General features: G+C 46.5%; 3 protein-coding genes across 6 annotated transcripts; 1 reads left to right on the top strand and 2 right to left on the bottom strand.

The window, feature by feature from the left end:
* Positions 1-57: 57 nt before the first annotated feature.
* Positions 58-12,920, bottom strand: ZNFX1 (zinc finger NFX1-type containing 1). Of its 3 annotated transcripts, none has more exons than XM_068700595.1 (14): positions 12,788-12,920; positions 12,072-12,164; positions 9,265-11,376; positions 8,610-8,741; positions 8,208-8,356; positions 7,861-8,004; positions 7,327-7,444; positions 6,858-7,102; positions 6,580-6,719; positions 6,101-6,255; positions 5,292-5,437; positions 4,815-4,925; positions 4,014-4,109; positions 58-2,583 (listed from the first exon to the last, which is right to left on the bottom strand). In XM_068700595.1, exons 2-14 carry the CDS (start codon positions 12,124-12,126, stop codon positions 151-153), a joined length of 6,036 nt encoding a protein of 2,011 aa, XP_068556696.1. In that variant the 5' UTR covers positions 12,127-12,164; positions 12,788-12,920; the 3' UTR covers positions 58-150. The 3 variants fall into 3 exon arrangements, with proteins under 3 accessions (XP_068556696.1, XP_068556693.1, XP_068556695.1); XM_068700592.1 differs by having other exon boundaries at positions 12,807-12,916; XM_068700594.1 differs by having other exon boundaries at positions 12,845-12,906.
* Positions 12,921-13,003: 83 nt separating this feature from the next.
* DDX27 (DEAD-box helicase 27) lies at positions 13,004-19,625 on the top strand. 2 transcript variants are annotated; one of them, XM_068700749.1, is made up of 21 exons: positions 13,004-13,164; positions 13,320-13,454; positions 13,559-13,618; positions 13,932-14,085; positions 14,461-14,510; positions 14,672-14,758; positions 15,536-15,641; positions 15,737-15,910; positions 16,233-16,383; positions 16,522-16,621; positions 16,734-16,875; positions 16,950-17,103; positions 17,214-17,295; positions 17,369-17,546; positions 17,684-17,790; positions 17,940-18,045; positions 18,146-18,240; positions 18,344-18,470; positions 18,747-18,831; positions 19,043-19,117; positions 19,374-19,625. In XM_068700749.1, exons 1-21 carry the CDS (start codon positions 13,075-13,077, stop codon positions 19,387-19,389), a joined length of 2,274 nt encoding a protein of 757 aa, XP_068556850.1. In that variant the 5' UTR covers positions 13,004-13,074; the 3' UTR covers positions 19,390-19,625. The 2 variants fall into 2 exon arrangements, with proteins under 2 accessions (XP_068556850.1, XP_068556851.1); XM_068700750.1 differs by lacking the exon at positions 15,737-15,910.
* A 543-nt stretch (positions 19,626-20,168) lies between these two features.
* Positions 20,169-23,177, bottom strand: SNRPB (small nuclear ribonucleoprotein polypeptides B and B1). Its single transcript, XM_068700766.1, has 7 exons — positions 23,018-23,177; positions 22,769-22,920; positions 22,102-22,213; positions 21,693-21,845; positions 21,121-21,259; positions 20,840-20,965; positions 20,169-20,599 (listed from the first exon to the last, which is right to left on the bottom strand). Exons 1-7 carry the CDS (start codon positions 23,018-23,020, stop codon positions 20,562-20,564), a joined length of 723 nt encoding a protein of 240 aa, XP_068556867.1. The 5' UTR covers positions 23,021-23,177; the 3' UTR covers positions 20,169-20,561.
* Between the last annotated feature and the right edge of the window lie 12 nt (positions 23,178-23,189).

The following is a 23,189-nucleotide window of genomic DNA, read 5'->3' as shown; positions in this document are numbered from 1 at the left end:
CCCGCAGCCGGGGCCGCCCCCTCCCGGCCCGGACAAAGGAGGCGGGCGGGCAGCGCCGGGCCGCGTGCGTGCACTTTATTAACTGGGGGCCCGAGAGCCGACGCCGTGTCCGCGAGCGGGGGCGCGCGAGAAGCGGGGACGGCCGCGCAGCTACAGCAGCAGCCGCAGCTCCTCGAAGTTGAGCAGGTTGTTGGCTGTCTCGGACCAGGCTGCGTGGGTCGCTCCGTCCATCTCGGGGGCGAGGCTGTTGGTGCTGTCCAGAGCGTGGTTTGTGCCCCCGATGACCGCGTGGCATTCGGGACACCTGCTCCTCTCCATCGCCCCCCCGCACTCCCCAATCACATAGATATGCCCGTTTCTGCACTTGAACCAGTGGCCGCGGGGACAGCCTATGGCACGGACAATCTGCACCCGCTCAGCTTCGGAGATCCCCAGCCCCGACACAGGCAAGGCGGTGCAGAGCCTCTCCAGTTGAGCCTTCACTGCAGCTTCGTCAGCCTCTGTGAACTTTTTTGTCCCTTCCAAAATCTCACGTACACAGGCAATCTCTGCTGCGAGGGCTGTGGTGATCATCCCACTTGCGCTTTTGCACCTTGACAAGAGGCTCTGTAGAAGAGTCAGTCTCTGGATCTCAGCTTGCAGGTCAGAGAGCTCTTGCCCTGTAAAGCTGATGCGTGGCATATCCAGCCACTCCTGGACTTCATCCAGCCGCTTTTTCAGGCCTTTCCGCTCATTCACATCAATTTTGCTCATAGAATCAGTTAGGTCAGCTACACGCTTGTAGAAGTTAAGCTGGTTCTCAATTAGTCCAATACTCTTTATAGAAAGATCAGAAGCTTTTAGTTTATCTTCCAACATGAGGTACTTATGGGGTAGATTCCTCTGCAGAACAGCATTCCCTATTAGTGCAGCCTGTAGTCTTTGTCTGCTAGACTCGATTTCCTGTGCTGGGCCTTGGATTTTCTCTTTCACCTTCTCTATCTCATCCAGCCGCCTTTTCACAATGGTACCATATCTCAAATTCTTTCTGACTGGTGTCTGACAGACAGGACATACCTTCAGCTTGACGACATCATCATCTTCATCCATATAATGGTCAAGGCCCTGGGACTCAAAGACATGGCCGCAGTCTTCAAGCTGTACAAATCGAGCATCTGGGTCTTCCTCAAAGCCAAAAAAGATCTGAGTGACCTCCTCATGGTCACAAACAAGGCACTTATTTGGGCAGGGCTCTCCACACAATCCAATACAAGGATGTCCACATCGCAGCAGCTTAGTACATGGTACATCGCAGCGAGGCCTATTACATGGTTCACTGCAAAGATTGGTACACTGATAGTGCTGGCACTGCCACTCACATGGTTCTACACATGGAAAACAGCGCTCTCCACATTTCTTTTTACACCTGCTGTGAACACAATGGTTCTGACAGTCAAGCTGACAGGGAGGACATTCTACAGTACAAGGCTGCTGACACTTGTGGGAGCAGACCAAGAAGCGCTTGCATGGGCTGCTACATGGCTTATGAAATCTTCCTTCAAAGCAGGTATGACAGGAACCTGAGCATGCATGACCACACTCCAGTGTGACAGAACACTTAGTTTTACATTCAACAGGTTTCCCATGTTTCATCTCTTCAGTGATCCAACATTTAACTTTCTGGGTGTGGCCACATTGCAGTGTGACTTTAACCAGTTCAGGACACCGTGTAGTGCATTCCTGGCCACAGAATCTGTTGCATGTATGCCCACAGTTCAGCTTTTTCTGGCAAGGTTCTTGGCAGACAAACTCACTATCTGGACAAGAACATGGCACCATCTGCAGGTGACCACACTTTGAAATTGTTTTCTCTACTATCACCATACATGGTCCACATGGCTCATAACATGACTGTTGGCAGCGATGTCCCTTTGTACAAAGCACCTTTTGACAAGGCTTCAGACACTGATACTTTTTGTGCTGAGTGTCATAGGGGTGACATGCCCTTGTGCAAACATGGCCACAACTCAACCTAAATTCACAGGGATGACTACAGCCTCCTTCTGGGACTTTGCTGAAGTCTGCTGCTGTAGATACCAGCGTCTTGGTCTCAGGGTGGTTTTGACAGCAAAGGATCAGTGAGCGGCCAATGTTGCCTTTCTCCCGCAAGGTGTGAATGATCTTGCTCCAGAGAGGAACTTTACCTAGCATTCTCATATTCCCAATACAATACAGTCCTTTTTTAGCTCTGGATAACGCTACACATATCCGATTAGGGATCTGCAAGAATCCAGTTCTCTCCTCTTTGTTGCTCCGCACGAGTGACAGCAGGATAATATCATTCTCCTCTCCCTGGTATTTATCCACTACATAAACCTTCACACCTGCGAAAGTCTTGGCTGGCATGAGCTTGCGCAAACAGAAAAGCTGCCCAGTATAAGTAGTGAGAATGGTGATCTGAGAAGGTAGATAATCCTGACACAAGAAGTACTTGCACAGTTCCACCACAAACCGAGCCTCATGTGGGTTCTGATGGCTTTTCCCTTCTTGAATCTCTTGCTCAGGAAAGTCATGCTCCACAAAGAAGAGGTTAGATAAGACTCCCTGAAACAAGAGGAAACAGAAAGAATTTCAGAAGCAGAATTCTAGCTTCTGTCACTATGGTCTGTTTCTATGTTCCTGATTATCTACTAAGAAGATGACTCAATAAATATGTAGTTACTGCATACTTGGGCAATTTTCTTAGTCACCTCTGACCAATGTTATGAAAACCTAAACCTATTAATGATATTTCAGCTTATTAATGACATTTCAGTATCCTAATATGACATCTGTTCTTGTGGATCATTTTATTCCCCATCTTTTTTCAGTTATTTCTACAGTATGCTTTCAGGTTGTGGAAAAGAAAAGATTAGGTTCTTATAACATTTCCCAAATCACCACAGTTCTGTTTTGGATTCATGGTGTGAATAAAAACTTATTTGGAACACGTGGAGAAAACATAGGGAGTTAGCAGTGCACAGAGCTTAGCACATGTCTAAAACTGACTAGCAAAAAACATGCTTTAAAATAACTAGTAATGTCTTCTCATTATGAAAGATGCAGGTAGGCTAAGCTACTGTAATCCTCTCTATAACCACATCAAATTATGTTTCCAAAGGTATCCAGTCACTTATTTCAGGAACTTAAAGCCTAACTCTGATACAGCAGAACAGTGTAACTTTGGCTCAGACTTCTGAGGAAGCTAGTTACAACAGTATTGGAAACAAGCCTACAGAACAGGGCTATGCAAGATAAGAAAGGTAAACTTATAGACAGTGATACAATTAACAATAGTTCAAAGATGGAATAAAAGCACTAACATGGGAAGATATGAAGTCGTAATTAGGATGGGGAAAAATAAAACTCAGAAGAAAGGGAATTAGTGAAAGATAAAAACAATAATATTAAGGAAGAAGCAGAGGCTGACCCTACTGACTGATGCCTACCTGACAACAGCAAAGACTCTTCAAGTGTCTTATGGTGTGGCAAGCATACTAATGCTTTCAGTTCATCAAATTCTAGGTGCTTGTTATGCATGTTAATCGATAAAAGATTGCTTTATACTTTTATACTGCATAGATCTTGCTTGCAGATGCTGTGTATTGGTAAAATGCCCAAACAAAGAACTCAGGGAAGGAAGATTCCAGTAGCGAAGTCACCTGTCTTACACTGGAGTTTCATAAATTATGCCTCAAGTGTCTCATTTAAGATTTACTCCTAGGTTTCAATCTCCTGCAATTCTTTTGGTCCTTCTTCCATATTTCACTGTTCTTTTATAATCATCAATATTGGATCCATTTCCAGTGTCTGCCATCAGCAATACCAGAAGAGCTACAAATTACTTGCCTATTTCTATATCCCACATCTCCTTCATCTATTTCAGTAGATGAACTTGATTTAGAAGTTGGAATCTTTTAACACTACATTTTACGGTAACTTATTTTAGCCAGTAACAGGGGCAAGAGAAAGTGCTTGCGCTACCGAAAACTCACTTTTACGTTCTCATACTTCAAGACAGAGGGATGGTTTTCCAGTTCCTGGTATATATGAGGACTGAGAAGCTGGGCAATTTCAGGACGCATGCGGTGCTGAAACACAAAGCAGCTGCATCAGTCTTGAGGAAGGAGCACCTGATTTCCCTGCCAATAATCTGTTTTTCCACTGTATAGACCATAGCTAAATACAAGACAAGGGTGAAGACAAGCCAAGAATAGAGTGCCTCCTATCTCACCCTTGCTGCCACCACCACCAGCAATCACAGCTAAATGGTATCAGAGTACCTTCAATAAAGTCATTTTGCAGGGTTGTAATAAGAATACTGGTTTCAGTGCAAATCTAACAACAACAGCATTCTAGTAACAAAAGCCAGCATCTCACCCTAACCCCTAACCAGCTGTTCCAGGCAATTTTAATACAGGACTTCTGGGGGTAGAATTAATTTCTCCAGACACCAACAAATATGGCTGCAACAATTTAACAGGAGGCAACTCAAAAAGATTCTGTCTCCACAGTTCTAGAACAGCTTTGGATGCCACAATAAGTTACATTCTCTGCACTAAAAATTGTGGGAACCACAGTGCTGTGGGTCACATCACTGACGAATAAGACACTTAGTTGAACAACAGTATACCATTTGTGACAGTTTGACAGTTCTTACCATTCCTTTCAGGAACAAAGTAACACATTATTTTAGCTTTTATATTTCTGCTCACAGAGCAGCCTTAGATGTACTATAAACTTAAAGCAAGCTAAGTACAAATGCAATAAGGAAATATTTTATAGCTGTTCCTTACTTGGTATTTCAGCCGGACAAAGGGGAAATCAACTTTCACCAGCCGTTCAAATAGAGACACTTCCAGATTGAAGTTCTTCGCCAGGTCATATACATTAGCACTAGGCTGCAGCTGAACGAGAAGGGATTGGGTCCATTTTAACAGCACTCTTACCTATTAGTAAGATTTCACTTATCTATTTTTCCTGTCGCTGGGCTTTTCTCAACAGAAAGGCCAGAGACTGGATTCTTGCAGAAGTGCTAACTAACAAAGTTATGTACTGTCATAACTGAAGTGGATTGGAGCGCATGTCAAGTTGTGTCAGTTAAACTAAAAAGATAAGTCCCCCAGTAACTCTGCTCCATAATCAAAGGAGACAAGACCCATGGTATCCATGGAAACTGAGAAGCAGTAAGTTTTGGTGTTTGCCAAACATGTTTGGTTAAAGTATTCTAATTTATTTGCACAACAGTTAGAGGCATCTGCCATGGATATTACCTGCTGATGATCTCCAATGAGAATGAGATGCTGGCAAGCTTTACTAAGAGTAGTAATAGTGTGAGCCTCAAGCACCTCTGCTGCCTCTTCTACAATTACAATTCTTGGCTCTACTTTTTGCAAGATCTGACGGTATTTGGCAGCACCTGAGAAAGGAGAGAAGATAAGTCTTAACAGGTATAGTTACGTGCAGGCGGTATGATAAGAGTTTTTAGGAAGGTATAAGGTATGTTCCAGAAAATTCCCGTGATTCCAAAATGCTGAGTCTTGTGGAATGTGGACTTTAAAACAGCACTGTTCCAAGGATGACTTCTATATGCAGAGAAGTCAGGAAAGAGAGGTGGGGATTAGAATGCCACACCTGCCTTAGCCCTTTCCTAACTCTCTCTTCAGACATAAAATACATCCAGAACACATCGATCACCATACATAAAAACCCAAAACTGTCTTCCCAAAGGGTGATATTACAAGACTTATGCTGCCTCTGCTCACCAAAAAGTGATGTGGAGATATCAGAGACATGAACTGTGTTTAACTGAGGCACAAGAAATGGAGCATTACTATTAAAATAATGTTGCTCAAAAGTGTGCAGAAAATGCTTGTGCAGCCAACTGACAACTTTGTGTCATAGACATGTTCGCAGAGGGAGTCAGAAATGAAGAAGGCTGCAAACTAACATGGAGCCTGACCCAGGCTGTCAAGCAGCACAGAATATTAATCTTTTGACAATAAGGTCTTTTAGTCATTACTAAATGGTAATTACTAATGGAGACAGTGCAATGCTGGTTTGCATCCCAACTGCTGCACACCTGTAGTCGTCATCCCCACAACTTTAGCCTCCTTGAGAATGCACAGATCTTCTTGCAGCCTTAGTTCTGCTAGCCTTTCTGCTGCTGCCTGGTACTGCTGTTCATGCTGAAGAATCCTCCTTCGTATAAACCCCTGATAGGTCTGCAGCCAAAGCCTGAGAAGAAAGAGCTGTTACCACACACAGCAAGAGAAGCAGCACAGTGACCTAGAAGTTTTGGGTGGGTTCAGTTCAGAACTTCCGTGCTTTTTCTGCAAGAGATGACTAGCATCTTTACTCAGTCCCCAACACACACAGTGGAGATGACAGCATTGTCCTGCCAATGTAGGCAGGATAAAAGCAAATATCTTACAGGAAAACATGTTCAGATAATGAACTGAACAGGTATGGACAGAAATACCTCAGCTTGCTAGGAGTTTGTGAACTCTAACAGTCTTATGACACATTTGCTTGACAGACCCTGTAAAACATATTTGTCACCTGTAAAGCCTCCAGCGAGAGCTCAGGTCTAGTTGCCACAGATCCTGAATAGATTTGGCCTCTAACTCCGTCATTGCACTCAGTTTACAGAGCTCAACCCTCATCTTCTGTTTCATTTTCTTCCTCTGGGTAGCAGTTATCTAGAGAGAAGGGGGGAGGGAGGGAAATAGGCCCCCACCCCAAAATAAGCAGTTAAAACACAAAGATTTTTCTGTATTAGCATGCCCATGTTATTACACAATCAAGCAGAGACACAGTATACTAGTGTATACAGTTACCTCCCACTGCACAGTCTTCTGTTGTGGCTGGGCTGTTCCTTCTTCTTCGTTCTCCAGCTTCATAGCCAACAACACACTGGCTAGCTCACGAACAGCCCTGTGCTCTTCCTCCTTCCTCTTCTGAGGCTTTGCTGCCTCTTCATCCTCAATCACTCTATCAGCCTGAATCAGGTCAGCCTCCTCTGGAATCTCCAACAGCTCTTCTGCTTCACCTTCCTGCTCCTCCTCTCTCTCCTGCTGACCACCTATGAAGAGTCACCAATTACATGCAGCAAGTCATAGCCACTCTAGCAGAATCACAGTGCAGCAGATCACAGTGTAGAAACTAAAGTTAATCTTTCCATTGCCTTACAGCGTTATGCATCTTTCAGCCTCTGTTCAGTAGCAGTGTCTATTTTCTGGCATGCATACACTGCTTAGGCAAATGCCTACAGAAGATGGTTTTTGTTTTTTGTTTTTTGTTTTTTACCTGGATTCTCAGCCTCTATATCCTCTGCAGCACTCTGGGTAAAAACAGTTACACCAAGGCCCAGCCACTCCAGAATCACTGAGTGTTGTGCAGCACTGTAGTAGAATTCCTCATGATCCTAATATAAAGAGTCAAATCAGTTAGCCTCATCAGTCTTAGGATGATGACAAAGCAGCGCCCTGAAGCATAAGACGATTAGGACAAGTCCACCAAGTGACCTCCAGAGCCAAGAAGTCTAGGCAACCTCAGATCTCTAGAAATAGCATCCCTCCTCTCCTTCAGGTTAAGGCTTTCATTTGTGCACTTGTATTTTTACTCTGACAAAGATCACTTGAAATCTCTGCAGTTTAAAGGAGCAAAATTTAACTCTGTTTTCCTGTCACTTTGGCACAGCTTGCTATTCACTCCTTTTCTTTTCCAGTGGTTGAGTGAGGCTAAAGGAAGTATATCTGGGGGAAGCCCAGACACATTTTCAGAAAGGGCAGTAAGTATACTTGGGGACTGCTTGACTCATAAGAAGGGAACCTCTCTTACCAGACCCTTCATCAGACTGTCCCAGTGCTGGGGGGCAATGCATGCTTCCAAGTGACGTTCATGCAGCACTCCATGTGTTGTGCACTCTAAGTGCTTTGCTCCTTTATGGAGCTCTTCCTCAGCCTGCTTCATCTGACTGGTTATCTGCTCATAATAGAGAGAAGACATATGCAGAAGAACAGAGTTCAGAAACAGCAGAACAAAAAAAGTTATGATACTGTGAACAAAGAAGAATTAAAAGTTTGACTTCAGTGTAAGACAATGTGAAAGAACAGATCTGGAAGAAGTTTAGTTAGCTTCTCCAATGGACAGGTAACCCAGTCTTTTCCAGTGAACTCTATACATACATTCACATAGGCTCTGCGGAGATGCATTGGCAAGTTGTGTCGGAACTCACACTTCTTCCTCAGCTCCCTCAAGGTGAATTGCTTCAAGACCTCACTGCTACTTCTCCCCCCAACACGTACCATCCCGTGTTTTTGGAATGTGTATATTCCTGTGAATGAGAAAGAAATATTAGTGCTAAAGAGGCTAACTATTTTGTGCAGCCTAATAAAGGGTAGGGAGAACAGTCTTTGCACACAACACACTGGACTGGTCTGTCTGAAGTTTTATTACTATGTATATATGTGGCTAGAATCACAAGAAAGAGCCAAAAGGGCAAGTCTTCATGACAAAAGGTAGGACAGAGTAAGAGTTACAGTATAATTTCTACCCTCCGTTCCATCATACTTGCTAGATACTCTCACCTTCTAAGAACTGATCCAGCGCATGGTTAGTGTAACAGACTACAAGGATGGGAGAATTCTGGACAGTCGTTTGCCACACATGCTTGTTGGTCAAGAGAGCCTGGACAATCTTCAAACCCACGTAAGTCTTCCCTGTAAAACAAGATCTGAATCAGAAAAGGGTAATCCATCCCTGTATGCAGGGTTCTTCCTGCCACTGCTTCTCCCAAGCCACTGAAGCTAGCTTAACACAAAACACTCATGTACTAGTAGAAGACAAGCAGTGGTGCTTACTGAATTCAGGTACCACTTAAATTAATTACCATTAGTCTAGCAATTCTTTCTTCATGCAGAGAATCAGGGCTGAACATTCTTAGTGTTCAAACCTGCTAAAAAGGTTAATAGAGCTGTTGCGCAGCAAGAGGTACCATGGTATCAAATAGTTGAAGAGGTACCGTGGCATCAAATAGTTGAAAACATTTTCATATGGGTATTTCAGAATATTTTAACCTTCTTCCCCACAGCTCACACTAACTGGGCTTCTCAAGCATCAAATAGGAATTGAACTAAAGCTCTGGACACAGGGCAGCTGGCTTTTTCTGGAGACAATCTCCCTAAATGAGGAAGTTAAGGAGAACTCCTTAAATGACAGAGACTTAAAGCAAATGTTTCTCACCAGTCCCAGGGGGTCCTTGGATAATAGCCAGCTCCTTGGTGAGTGCAAGTCTCAATGCCTCCATCTGGGACTCATCTAGTCCCAAGGTTTCCATTGAAGGCCACTGGCTGTGATCTAGAACACGGACACTTTGCCTTCTCAGACCATCAGGAGCTCTCTCTTCATCTGCCAAGGGATCTTCTGTCAAGGGTGCAAAGTTGTATGTAGTATCCACTGTAAGGTACTTTGGCTCCTTCACCTGTGCATCACATTCCACAATGTACTTCTGGAACGGGATATCTTCCTCCTGGATTTCCTGTAACCCTTCTAACACATGCCGATATGCCTCGAAGTAGGCAGTTGTCTCTACCATGAGGAAGGAGTCTGAGGGACGAACCTCTGCCAGCAGTGCTTGGCTCTGTGCATTAAAACATAGCTCTACAATTCCCTTGGCAAGATCTGTACTATCCCGATTAGAAACAGTGGCAAACAGGCATGTTTCAAAGTGATCTTTAGACATGCAGACCAGGGATCCATATAGCAAACGTCTGGAGTTCTGCCATCGCACAAATTTCAATGGCTTTGTGTCAAACTGAACCTTGTAAACGACACCAGTTGGGGAGCAGAGTGGGGCAATAATCCGCGTGTCAAAGTAGATCCTGATATCATCAAATTTTTTCTTCCTCAAACCTTTGTCCTCAAAGCTCTGCAAAAGTTCTGAGATACCCTCCCTTAAAGGCCTTACAAAGTCTTCCCTCAAAAGCCGGAAATGAGTGTCAAGATAAATGCTGGTGCTCTCATATCTTCCGGAAACAATATTGGGACGTAGAAAGGGTTTCTCATCATGGTGTACCTCATTATATGTTGGATAAATGGTCATTGTACGATAGGTTTCTTCTTGACCGTCAGCCTGAGGCTGCATAAGAGTATAGTTATCAGCCCTCAGTGTGCCTTCACGTCTCTTCTCTTGCAGGTGCTGCACAAGCATCTGGACTTTATTTAGGTTCTTCTCTGTTTCTTCCGTGATGTCCACACCAGAAGCTCGCAAGGCATTTATGGATGCTGGCAAGACTGTTAAGAGAATGGAGATTTTCTGCACAGAACTAGCTGGGAAAATACTGATTAGGTCCTGAAGCAGCAAAATGATGTTGCCAATATGTTCAGGATACTGATGTCGGACAGCAGGAACTGCTTCTGTTACCATGTCAGACACATACTGTGGCAGACAGATCTTGAGAAAGTTGGACTCCTTCACCACTCCAAGAAGTTGCTGAACACTTTGTCTATCCATTCGGGAGCTGCATGCTTTTCGAAGCACCTGACAAATGAGCTGAACGAAACTGGGTTTCATAGCGGTTTGGGAAAGAAGTTCCTTCAAACCTGAACTTGAGGCAAGTGTGATGACAACTTCAGAAGGGTCTTTCTGTAGGAGACCTTCTAGGAATTTGTAGCCAATCTTTTTGACTTGCTGAGGCTGCTCACTGAGCTGAGGCTGCTCACTGAGCTGAGCACCACCTGGGGTAGGTTTCTGGTAGAAGTGCATACTCCTCCTGAGTTGTATGCTCCTTCCTTTCCCTTCATTTTCCTGTCCATTCCTCAGCCCTCTAGCATCTTCCTGGGCTTGTCCAGATAGTGCTTGTCCACTGTGATAGCGCCTTCCCCTAACCTCATTTTCTTGCATGTTCCAGGGTCCCCCGGCCCTCTCACATGCCCGTCCACCTTGATATCTCCTTACCCTACCTTCATTATCTTGTTCGTTCCAGAGTCCTCTGTCTCTATCATATGCTTGTCCACCTTGATACCTCCTTCTTCTACCCTCATTTTCTTGCTCATTCCAGGGTCCTCTGGCCCTCTCATGTGTTTGTCCACCTCGATACCGCTTTCCTCTCCCCTCATTCTCCTGTTCATTCCAATGTCCTGTGGCTCCACTGTTGGTTTGTCCACCTTGGTTTCTTCTTCCTTGACTGAAGAAATATTCAGATCTCTCTTCTCTTTGCCCAAGTAGAAGAGTATAATTACTGGCTTGGGGATTTTCCCCTGCCTGAGCTACTGTTTTATGAGTCTGGCCTGACACATTGTTTATTCTGTTTCTCCCTTGTTGTATAAACCCAGTATCCCAGCGACCTGCATGCCCTTAAAAGAAAAAGAAAAAAAAAAGACATTTGTTAATTATAATGACCATATTAACCTGCCTCCCAACATGAGAGTGTAAGTATTTTGGCCTGCTTGTCAGCATATTTTGCGCGTCTTGCACCACATTAGAAAACTAGCATTTCACTTATATCCAGACCCTCAGTATTTCCCTTATAATCCTTTTCATGACTGCTAAAGAGTACCATACCTAGAGCCCACTCCAGTTGTGAAGCTGGGAAGTCACTGAGAAAATAAACCCTTTTCCACAAAGCAGAATTAAGGGAGGCCAATGATGACATATCCTACATGGGACAGGCTTTCCTTGAGAGTTAGCTGTCTTTGACATGACTACCAAGGCAGTAGCAGATGACTTCAAATCGCACAGTTAAAACACAACCTTCTGCACAAGACCCAGCCTGTCGCAGTAGCAGGAAGCATAGGCTGCGTAGCCTTCCTCGCACGCTCAGCAGAACGCTCGAAGGGCACTGACCACTAGCAGTATCAGTTAGCAGAGAGACCGCTGCAGTACATCGTTGCTTTGTGGGCTCCAGTGAGAGGCTGGATAATTAAGTAAACACAGTAGCGTGCAGCCGAGAGGAAGCTGCACTGCGCGCAGGCAGGGAAGGAGCATTTCCCCCCGCACCACCCCCAGCCCACACGCAGCCTTAGCTCTGCGGCAGCCGGGCGACCCTCACCTCTCCGTCCCGCGCGGGGCAGCCGGAGGCCAGGCCCCTGCCCGGCCCCCTCCATCGCTCCGGCCGCTGGCTCCTCTGCGGGGCGTCGCGGCTCTGCGGGACGAGGACGTTGCTCAGTGCTCGGTGCGGCTCGGCTCGGTGCCCCTCACGCCAGGGGAGCCACGGCCCCGCCCGCGCCACCGCCGCCGAGTTTCGCTTTCCAGTTCCCCGCAGGGCCCGCCCCGCATCCCCGGACCGAGCACGCCCAGGGGCGGCGCGGGGCACCAGCACCGAGGCAGACCCTTACAGCGCCCCGTCCCCCGTCCCCCGACCCCCGTCCCCCGACCCCCGTCCCCCGACCCCCGTCCCCCGACCCCCGTCCCCCGACCCCCGTCCCTCGTCCCCCGACCCCCGTCCCCCGTCCCCCGACCCCCGTCCCTCGTCCCTCGTCCCTCGACCCCCGTCCCCCGTCCCCCGACCCCCGTCCCCCGTCCCCCGACCCCCGACCCCCGTCCCCCGTCCCCCGTCCCCCGACCCCCGTCCCTCGTCCCTCGTCCCTCGTCCCTCGACCCCCGTCCCCCGTCCCCCGTCCCCCGTCCCCCGAGGCAGCGCCCTCCCGCCGCCGCCGCCGCCCCGTACCGGCTCCCCCCCTCCGTCCCCAGCGGGCAGCGGCCCCTTCCCCGATACCGAGCCCGTTCCCCGATACCGAGCCCCTTCCCCCAGCAGACAGCACCTACGTCCTGCCCCCCACAACACCGGCAAAAATCGCCCCGATGCCGTCGGGCCCCTCGCACCACTCGCCCTCCCCGGCCGCCGCCGCCGCTTTCGCTTTCCCTTCCGCGAGGCGGGGCGGCGAGGGGCGGGGCGGCGAGGGGCGGGGCGGCGAGGGGCGGGGCGGCGAGGGGCGGGGCGGCGAGGGGCGGGGCGGTGGCAGCCATGGCCCCGCCCCAAGGTCGGGCCGGCTCCGCGCACGCGCTGCTGCAGGACCACGCGGCGCTGCGCGAACGGGGGCGGGGTGGCGGCCATGCTGCAGAGCCTGGGCCTGGTGGGCACCATCGCGGAGGGGGATGAGGGGCCCGAGGACCCCGAGTCCGAGGACTCTGAGGATGAGGAGGTGAGCGCTGGCCGGACTGCGCCGGCGCAGGGGCAGGGCGGGGCCGCGGCGAGTTGGATTGGGCCGGGCTGGGTCGCAGGGGGCTGAGAGCAGGGGCAGGGCCGCTGCGCTTCGGCCTGGCTTCCCGCGGTCGTTGCTCAGCGGTGTTGTTGTAGGGGCCGCGCGTGGCTCTTGGCCCCGGGCGGCGGGCCTCCGCGAGAGGAGACTTCAGCGCTGCTTTCGTCTTCGGCGAGGTGGAGGCCGGTGGGGAAGGTACCTGGGCGTCAGCTCTGCGCCAACTTCGTGGCAAGGTGAGGCCCAGCGGCCGGTCCCAGGGCTGCAGTGCCCGCAGTCACATTGTCGTGTGTTCTTCCGGGCTCCTCTTACAGCTCCTTTCTTTTGTTTTCCTGTCTAGAGATCAGCCACGACGCTGGACGAGAAGATTGAGAAAGTGAGACAAAAAAGGAAGTTCCAGGTCAGGGCCTTTCTCCTAGTGATGCTTATTACTGTAAAGACTCGTATGAGCTTGGTCGTACACTGTGTCCTTTTCAGAGGCAGAGGCTCTGAAAGCAACCAGAGTTACAGTGCTCAAGCTGGAGCTTAATACCTCAGCTAGGTGTTCAGCTATACATGATGCATTGGTGTACTGATGAGAATGTAGAATCGTTAACGGTTAAGGTTATGCAAAACCCTGGATCTGTGAGCGGGCTCATAACAAAGCAAACAAACCAAAAAAAAAGCTCACAAAGAATTGAAGTTCTTCTAAACTACTTTGTATTTCGGCACAGGAAAGAGAAACTAAACAAGCAAAAGTGAAAGATGATGATGCAGAGGCTGGGGATAATCAATCCAAAAAAACAGGGAGTGAAGATTTCAGTAGGGAAGAAGAAGATGTGGAGTCCCAGTATTCATTGGATGATGAAACTATCCTCACAAAAGCAGGTACTACTAGTACATGAAAAGATGGTCAGAAGTAAGAATGTGACAGACTGTTGACTCAATGGAGAAAAGTCTTTAGTCTTCAGTGAAGTCTTGGTGAGTGGGGACAAGAATTTCTTACGTTGTGATGTTTTGTCTGCAGACCTCTGTGATGTTCCTTCTGACTTTGGTCAAATTTATTTTGAATGGTAGCAGTGGTATTTTATTTGGAGTGATCATTGAGGAAGGAGATCTCCTTGCCTATATTTGTTTCTGAGGCTTTTCCATCAATACCTCATTAGCAGTATTATTAGCAGTACAAGGTGAGGGTACACGCTATATCTTATTATGTATTTAGCTGTGCTTATTAATTCCTGTTGTGTTTCTTTTTCTCTGCAGACACAATTAAAGTGAAGGAAAGAAAGAGACGAAAAACTGGAGGAAAAGCAGTAAGTGTTGGAGAGAATGACACTACATCATTCTCCAGTATTATTTCTGGAGGCATTTGACTTTTGTTAACAAACTGTAGGTGATAAAACATCCCAGAGCCCTTTGGTCACCTGCTGTGTTGCTGTCTATAGCATTGCGGTTTTGTTGTTGCTGTTTCTAGGAAGCAGAGAGCTTTTTTGAAGATGCCTCTCAATATGATGATAACTTGTCATTCCAGGACATGAATCTTTCACGACCTTTGCTAAAGGTATTTATCTAGTTTGGTTGCTACGTATGTTATTGTGAGGAATGTTGGACAGCCTCCCTTCCACCTCTCAGAACCATCAAATTCCTTCTCTCTTTGCAGCCTCTCTGAAAAAGAAATTGGAGATGGAGGGGTGATAACCCTTTAGGAGTTGTTTTTTTCCAAATAACAGAACACATTCTTTGATATGCAATATATGTAAATGTTGTCTTGAGTGAGACTTGTAGCAAAATCATAAAATGTCTGACTTCAAAAAGGACCTGTGGAGGTTGTCTTGTCCAACCCTCTCATCTTAAGCAAGGACACCTAGAACAAGTTGCCCAGGACCACGTCCAGATAACTTTTAAATATCACCAAGTATGGAGACTCCACAAACTCTTCTGGGCAACTTGTTGCAGCGGTCAGCCACCACCATGTTAAAAAATGTTTCCTGGTGTTTGGGCAGAACCTCCCGTCTTTCAGTTTGCTCCTGTTGCCTTTTTATCCTGTCAGTGGGCACCACTGGAAAGAGTCTGGCTCAGTCTTCTTTATATGCTCACTTCAGGGGTGATACATTGATAAGGTCTCCTTGAGTACTCTTAACCAGGCTGAACAGCCCCAGCTCTCTCAGTCTTTACTTATATGAGATACTCCAGTCCTTTTTTGTGGCCCTTTGTTGGAACTCTTTCCAGTATGTTCATGTCTCTTGTAGTGGGGGTCCTAGAATTGACACTGCACTCCAGGTGTGGCTTTGACAGAGCTGAGTAGAGACAGTGTTTAACTGCTTTATCTCCTTTGAAGGCAATCACAGCTCTTGGTTTCAAGCAACCAACTCCAATTCAGAAAGCGTGTATCCCTGTGGGTCTTCTGGGGAAGGATATTTGTGCCTGTGCTGCCACTGGGACAGGTAGGGACTAGAGCAGAGCATACAGAACATGGAGAGTTCAGAGTATTCACAATAATTGGTAATTCTTGATAATTCATCTTATTTTCCTTCTATAGGTAAAACAGCTGCCTTCATTTTGCCTGTACTTGAGCGCCTGATATACAAACCTCGTCAAGCTCCAGTTACACGGGTGTTGGTTCTAGTGCCAACACGAGAACTGGGTATTCAGGTGCATTCTGTTACAAAACAGCTGGCACAATTCAGCAGCGTCACAACTTGCCTTGCTGTAGGTGTGTATTGTTGCTTATGTGAATTGCACAGGTCACTGTAAACACTATACAGAACTGGAAATCCTGTGTTCTAAACCTGGATACTTAGAGTTATTGCAGACATGCTTTTAGTAGGTGTGCTTGTAGTTTAAAATCTTACTTTCCAATACTATGTAGTATGCTTTTTTTTCTTACTTTTTAATAAAAATGGAAAGGTAGGGTCATTTCTAATTGCGAATGTGGTATTAATCTGCATTGTTTCCCATTCCTCAGGCAGTTTGGAAATGTGTACTTTGTTGCAACCTGCTCAGGAAGTCAGCAGCCCATGTTTGCTCTCTTTCAGGTGGCCTAGATGTGAAGACTCAGGAAGCAGCTCTGCGCTCTGGGCCAGACATTCTTATTGCAACTCCTGGACGACTAATTGATCATCTCCACAACTGCCCCTCCTTCCATCTGACCAGTGTAGAGGTGCTCATTTTGGATGAGGCAGACAGGTAAACTAGGCAGAACAACAGTGAAAAATGGGGTGGCGGCTGCCTCCTCTCTGTTTCCCAGGGTAGGACAATCTTTGTTGCTCTGCCTTATGTAATGGTTCTTAGCTAGAACTATATAAATGTGTTTTTCCTGTGTAGGATGCTGGATGAGTACTTTGAGGAACAGATGAAGGAAATAATCAGGTTATGCTCCAACCACCGCCAAACAATGCTTTTCTCTGCCACAATGACAGAGGAGGTAAAACAGGCTGCTGGGAATCACATTCAGGCAGACAGTTTAATAGATAGTTCTTTGTTAAATCCTTTACCAGAAAGTATGTGGACTTCTTTTTATTAACCTGTTTTGGTAGGTGAAAGATTTGGCTTCAGTTTCCCTGAAAAATCCCACACGAATTTTTGTGAACAGCAATACAGATGTTGCCCCTTTCCTGAGGCAGGAATTTATCCGGATTAGACCCAACCGAGAGGGGGACCGTGAGGCCATTGTATCAGGTGAGTGATGAGGAAGGAAAAGATGGAATCAGTAAGTAACTGTGAAGCAGGCTGCTGAGAGGACTTTCTTCCAGCTCTACTGACACGGACCTTCACGGATCATGTGATGCTTTTCACCCAGACAAAGAAGCAAGCTCACCGTATGCACATCCTGCTTGGGTTGATGGGTTTACGGGTTGGGGAGCTTCATGGAAACCTCTCTCAGGCACAGCGGCTGGAAGCACTCAGGTATTACCAGGCTTAGCCAGCCATCACAGGATAAAAATCAGAAGTTGGAAGTTTTAGGGCAGAAGTGAATTTCTGTATTCATTGCTGATATACTTGCTATCTTTGCTCAGGCGTTTTAAAGATGAGCAGATTGATATTTTGGTAGCTACAGATGTGGCTGCACGTGGACTTGACATTGAAGGTGTAAAAACAGTGAGTATTTATGCTGTTAATCTTTTTAATGAGTCCTTTAATATAGTTACCCTACTAACACTTGATTTTCTAGGTAATCAATTTCACCATGCCTAATACCACCAAACACTATGTTCATCGAGTGGGTCGAACAGCAAGAGCAGGCAGGGCTGGTCGTTCAGTTTCACTTGTGGGTGAGGAAGAGCGCAAGATGCTGAAGGATATTGTGAAGTCTGCCAAAACACCAGTGAAAGCCAGAATTCTCCCCCAAGGTATGAACTTCACTGAGGTAAAAAGGAGAGCAGCAGGCAGGGAAGGTCACTATGCAGAGAAGGGCTACTAAATGGTGCTGAACAAGCAGACCTTGTGTGGGCTGCTTTTGATGTTACTCACACTGGATATCTTTCAGACGTCATACTAAAATTTCGAGAGAGGATTGAGAATCTAGAGAAAGATGTGTATGCAGTACTGTGCTTGGAGCGTGAGGAACGTGAGATGCAGCAGTCAGAGGCTCAGGTAAGGTGTCTTCAGGATGTTAATCTGGAGTAGATAGTAGTGTATAAGGAGATTACCCTAGTGTACTTTAGCTGGGAAATGTATCTTCCTTGGAAGACGTACATATTCCTTGATAACTATGAGCTTACTTCTTGCCTGAATTGTCTCAGATCAATAGGGCAAAGAAGCAGTTAGAGGTAGGAAAAGAAGAAACTACGAATGAGAGTTTGGAGCGGAGCTGGTTTCAGACCCGTGAGGAGAGGAAGAAAGAAAAGTGTGAGTCATGGCACTGCTAGTCTTGTTAAATTCTATAGGTGCAACTGGACTGTGCTCTGTACTTCATGAGGTTCTTTATTCCGTGTTTTTCTCTCTCCAGTGGCTAAAGCCCTGCAGGAGTTTGACCTAGCATTACGAGGCAAAAAAAAGAGGAAGAAATTTATGCAGGACACCCAGAGAAAAGGCCAAATGACGGTGAGTATATTTATGGGTAAGTGGGATCCCAGAGTGAATTGCACTGTGTTTTTCCTCAGCAATACCTCCCATTACTGTAAACTTGCATTTTAATACCTTCCAGCCAGAGGAGAGGTCACAATTTGAAATCTTGAAATCTCAAATGTATGCTGAGCGGCTGGCAAAAAGGAATCGGCGAGCAAAGCGAGCCCGAGCCTTGCCCGAAGAGGAACCAGCAGCAGTACCAACAGGTGGAGAAAATACTTGTTTTACAGCTGACCTACCTTATATCATTTATTTTGTTACATAAGAGTGAAGTAAAGTAATCTGCATAGTGGGAAATACCAAGTTAGAAGGAATGGCTACTGGTGTTGGCCAGGCAACACATTTGCAGAGAGGAGACATCACTTTTCCTGATTGTCACGCTAATTATTGTGGTCAGGGTTATTGGTCTTCAGTAGCAATGATGATGCTCTAGTCTTCTCTTTACTGCCAGTATTCTTACTATTATTATCTCTTTGTACTAGGCCCCAAGCAGAAGAAAAAACAGTCTGTATTTGATGAAGAGCTGACCAACACAAGCAGGAAGGCTCTGAAGCAGTATCGTGCAGGGTAATAAGTCTTAGCAGCAATGTGTTAGTCTAGACTTCAACAGTTCTTTTGTATCTCTGGACTTTCTCAGGGATACTTTGCTTGGTACTGGGGAAAATTATAGTTGCATCATTTGCAGAGCTGAGAAGAGTGTCTTCCAAGAAGTACCTGTGCCACTGATGCAAATCAGTGACTCTTGCTGCTTTCTCTTTTTCCCCACTCTCTGTACTAGCCCATCATTTGAGGATCGGAAACGCTTGGGTATGGCCTGTCGTAGGAAAGGAGGAAACTTCAAATCCAAGTCCAGGTATAGCGCCCTTTTTACTTTTTTTCCTGCTTTCCTTTTACTGTAGTTATTTAAGGGACCTTGCTAAAAGGTTTGGTTCTTCTACAGCAGCTTAATCTGCTACCAAAGGGGCTGTAGCTGGGAGAAATAAAGGATGCTGCTTTTTTAAGAGCGTGTTTCTAGGTCTTGTTGTGGGAGAGCATTGCCAGTGCTGTTCCTTATTTATCATTGAGAGTTAAGCTGGTGCAATGTGACTTCCTGGAATCTTCTTTTCCAGGTACAAGAGGAAGTAAGAACTGTTTTGCTAAATGGATAACATGGGCAATCTAGATACTTCAGCTGTACTGAATTTCCTTGTCCTGGAGTTCCTTGTACTATGGAGAAGGCATCTTCAGTAAAATTGTATAGATTTTCATCAAGTTCTGGAATAGCTTTGAGATGTTCATTAATAACTGGTTGAATAGCCTGTGTAAAAACACCTTCAGCAGCCAATCCAATAAAAGATGGATTTGTTTTCTTTCTAAAAAAAGTTTCCTCTACTACTTACAGTTACAGATAGCCAGAGAAACTTGAGATTATTTCCTTCTGTCAGGCTCTTCAGGTAAATTATCCTGTCTTTATGGTAAAAGCTAGAGACTACTTACTGATTAGTTCGACACATCTGTGATTTCTGTTACTTAATAGGCTCTTAACCGTACAAATCATTTTCAGACATATTTCTAACATTGAGAAAAATGTTTTCCTGAAAACATCTTTCTGAGAGGTAGAAAACAATTAGCATCTCTGGGATAGTCCATGAAGAAAGGATCATCTTAAACTGGGAGAAGTAGACAGCTTCTTTCTGACTGAAAAGAAAGCAGCTGTAAGGCAAGAAAAGACTGCAGCCAGAATAGTGTGCTTGATGTTAGTGTGAAATTAATGACAGGTCTGCTTATGCTAGCTTCCCCCACACACACGAGAAGCAGTGTGGCTCTATAAAGGTCAACCTGAGTTAGTGCAGGCTAAAAACCAGCATCTTAACAGATCACTGTTACTCACTCCACTGAATAAACCACACATTCTGATTAGTAACTTTTAATTTTGCAGAAATTTTAAACTTTTATTGTTACTTAGCTCCGCTAGCCATACCAATTGCTAGATTGATTTATTGTGCCTTAATTTCTATGAAGGACACAGGTCAACATAGATTTAAGTGAGCCAGAAAAACTGTTCACAGCTTAGTTAGCTATAGGAATTGAGCTTTCGGTATGACCAAATTACAGAAGTGAAAGGTAACAGTTGCAGTCCTGAAAGAGCCCAGCACAGCAGTGACAAACTCTAGGTTTTTTTCCAACTTTATTAAAAAGGGTAAACTTTACAAGCAGTAAATAGAAAATAATACATAGCAAAGGTGAAACAAATGGTACTGCTCAGTATATTCCCTTAACCAGTCTTCTCACAGTTTAAAGGTACATTAGAAAGTATCTTATGGCCTTGGCGGACGCATGCCAGGTGGAGGGGGTCCTGAGAATAAAGAAAAGAGTTGAACATTCAACTTGAATCTGAAAGAGGACAGAGAAAGCAAAGTGAAACCGAGACGACCTTTTCCCCCATTCCCAATGTGAGCTTGGGATCCTCTTTCAACATGGATACATGTACTGACAACTAGCAGACCTAGGGAGCCACTGAAGTGCATTGTTTTTCAAGGATTTTCATTTATGCTACAGCTTCATACAGATTCTAGGCATTTAAGTTTCCACTAACCTCTCATTCCAGGGGGTGGTGGTCTCATGCCTGGTGGTGGCATTCCCATTGGAGCTCCTCTGCCAGGTGGCATGCCCATTGGTGGGCCCATAGGTGGTCTCATGCCTGGAGGAGGTCCCATCATTCCTTAAGCCAGAAGAAGAGCAAGTATATATGAAGTCTGATGGATATTTAGGCACCAACTGGATATCAGAATAATCTTCTTTAATACCAACTCTTCATCACCAATTTAGCCACATAATAAGACTTCTTGCTGCCTTACTCTACAAAGTAATTCCTACCTGGAGGAGGTGCTCCTCTGCTCATGGGAGGAGGAGGACCTCCACGCCCTGGTGTGTACTGAGTGGGGGCTCCAGCTATGCTAGCTGTGGCTGCTGCTGCAGCAGCTGCAACTGTTCCACGTCCCTGAGGTGTCATCACCTGTCAACAACATAAAGAAGTTCGCCAAGAAACACAATATCTGCTTTACATGCTTAACTAGGTAACAAGCAGAACTTACATTCTTATTCCTTCAGAAAATTATCCCTGCTCATCCTCAACATTTTAAATAATGCCCCAAACCTATAGTACAAGTCCCTTAACATCACTTGAATTCTGTGCAGGAAGCTGCACTTTTCAAGCATTTTCTTTTACCAGACAAAATACAGAGTTCCTAGGCGGATCTAAAAAAAAAAAAAACAAAAAAAGAAACCACAAAACAAAACACAAAGCAACCTCAAGCACGCTGGTACCAGAAGCTAAGATTGCATGCAGTTCTTCCACTCCACCATTTTTTTCCATCACATTAGCACTAAGTAAATGCCACCCCAGAAAATACTAGACAAGTCTTTTTTAACAAGTCACAGTATCTCACCTGTTGGGACGGTCCTCCCACTCCTCTGACAGGGCCAGCTAACCCTGCTGGAGCCTGGGGCATGGGTGCACCAGCTGGTACTCCCCTCCCTGCTGCTCTCCCAACTCCAGGTCCTCCAGCAGCTCCAGCAAGAGGCACACGGGCAATTCCAGTCTGAAAACAGATACCCCCCCCAAAAAAAACCAACATATCAAAGCAAAAATACTCAGGTCTTAGGAATCCCAACAGCCCTCCTCTGTCCAGTGAATGCCTGAGGCAGCGAATAGTCTAGAACTTCCTGCAGTGAAATTTGCTGAACCTAGAGTCACAACAGCATCTAGAAATCTAGGACAATGGCATAGCAGCAGTCTCCTGCAATTAGACAAAGTTATCTTCCTTTTCTCCTTAGATCTATGCTCATTCTCCTTACATCTTTTGGAGGTGGCCCTTCAACGGTCATGGACACCAGGTTTTCTCCTCGCAGCAGGACAAGACCAAGGACTCGTTTCTCTTCCCGCTCTGGCTGCTTTGAATTCTTAGGTCTAAGAAGAAAACAAAAAGAAAACATTACAAGACAAAGAAAAAAAAGTCACATTGTTCTTTAAACTTGCAATTGAAGATACAACTTGACTATTCCAGAGCTGAGAACCTACTGTAAAAAAAAAAAACCACGTGTTTTTACGTGCCCCAAGCTACAGAGAAGCTATATTTTACACGCCCCACACATAGAGAAATCCAAACACAAGATACATATTTTCTCCATGAGCTTTTCCATGATGATTAATTGTTAACAGCGACTACAGCAGCATCACATAAGGGTACGTTTTGGTTAGGAAGAACTGAAACAGAAACGAGCACTTTGGAACAGGACAGTAAGAACCAAACGGTGCCAGTTTGGCCCCAGCGGTAGCGGGCTTTGAGAAGCCAGCCTTGCACAGGGCAGTGTGTACGCCGAGGCTTGCCGCGGCCGACCCCCGCCGTTCAGAGCGGCCCCGCCCGGCGGGCCCCCGCCACAGCAGCGCGGTACGGGGCTCTCGAGGGGGTCGCCCGGGGCTCCGCTCGCCGTCCCCGCCGCCCGGTACAAGGCTGCCGCTCACTTGATCTTGCGGAACTCGTCGCAGTCGCAGAGAATGAGGTTCATGTGCTTATCGAAGGCCTTGAAGGTGCCGATGAAGACGCGGCCGTCCTGCAGGATGCACCGCATGCGGTAGTCGATGTGCTGCAGCATCTTGCTGCTCTTTCCCACCGTCTGCAAGAGACCGCCGTTACCCGGAGTGCGGTGGCGGGCCAGGCCCGAGGCCCGCCGCCCCCCTCGCCGCGCGGGCCCGGCGGAGCGCCCGGCTCACCATGGCTGCGGCGCTCCGTGATCCTCCCCGTCGCCGCCGTCGCCGTCGCTCGCTCCCGACGCAGCCCCCGCTCTACCGGAAGCACCTCCGCGCGCCGGCCGCCACTTCCGCCCGCCCGCGGCACGCGGCTGTCCCCGGCACCGCCCCTTCCGCCGGGCGACGGACGTGTTTC

This window comes from Anas acuta, chromosome 16 (genome assembly GCF_963932015.1).
Source record: "Anas acuta chromosome 16, bAnaAcu1.1, whole genome shotgun sequence".
Classification (NCBI taxonomy): domain Eukaryota; kingdom Metazoa; phylum Chordata; class Aves; order Anseriformes; family Anatidae; genus Anas; species Anas acuta.
The sequence above is the reverse complement of the archived record's forward strand: the minus strand, read 5'-3'. Positions and strand labels throughout refer to the sequence as shown.

What these genes read in the sequence shown, in the direction of transcription:
- ZNFX1 (XM_068700595.1), bottom strand. Translation starts at nt 12,126, where the DNA reads ATGGAGGGGGCCGGGCAGGGGCCTGGCCTCCGGCTGCCCCGCGCGGGA. An exon ending in GCCCCGCGCGGGACGGAGAG is followed by an intron (nt 11,377 to 12,071) that starts GTGAGGGTCGCC and finishes TTTTCTTTTAAG; the next exon opens with GGCATGCAGGTCGCTGGGAT. An exon ending in ACAGTCTGATGAAGGGTCTG is followed by an intron (nt 7,445 to 7,860) that starts GTAAGAGAGGTT and finishes TCTTTATATTAG; the next exon opens with GATCATGAGGAATTCTACTA.
- DDX27 (XM_068700749.1), top strand. Translation starts at nt 13,075, where the DNA reads ATGCTGCAGAGCCTGGGCCTGGTGGGCACCATCGCGGAGGGGGATGAG. An exon ending in TTTCACGACCTTTGCTAAAG is followed by an intron (nt 14,759 to 15,535) that starts GTATTTATCTAG and finishes TCTCCTTTGAAG; the next exon opens with GCAATCACAGCTCTTGGTTT. An exon ending in CCGTGAGGCCATTGTATCAG is followed by an intron (nt 16,876 to 16,949) that starts GTGAGTGATGAG and finishes ACTTTCTTCCAG; the next exon opens with CTCTACTGACACGGACCTTC.
- SNRPB (XM_068700766.1), bottom strand. An exon ending in CAGAGGAGCACCTCCTCCAG is followed by an intron (nt 20,966 to 21,120) that starts GTAGGAATTACT and finishes TTCTGGCTTAAG; the next exon opens with GAATGATGGGACCTCCTCCA. An exon ending in ACCACCCCCTGGAATGAGAG is followed by an intron (nt 20,600 to 20,839) that starts GTTAGTGGAAAC and finishes CTTTATTCTCAG; the next exon opens with GACCCCCTCCACCTGGCATG.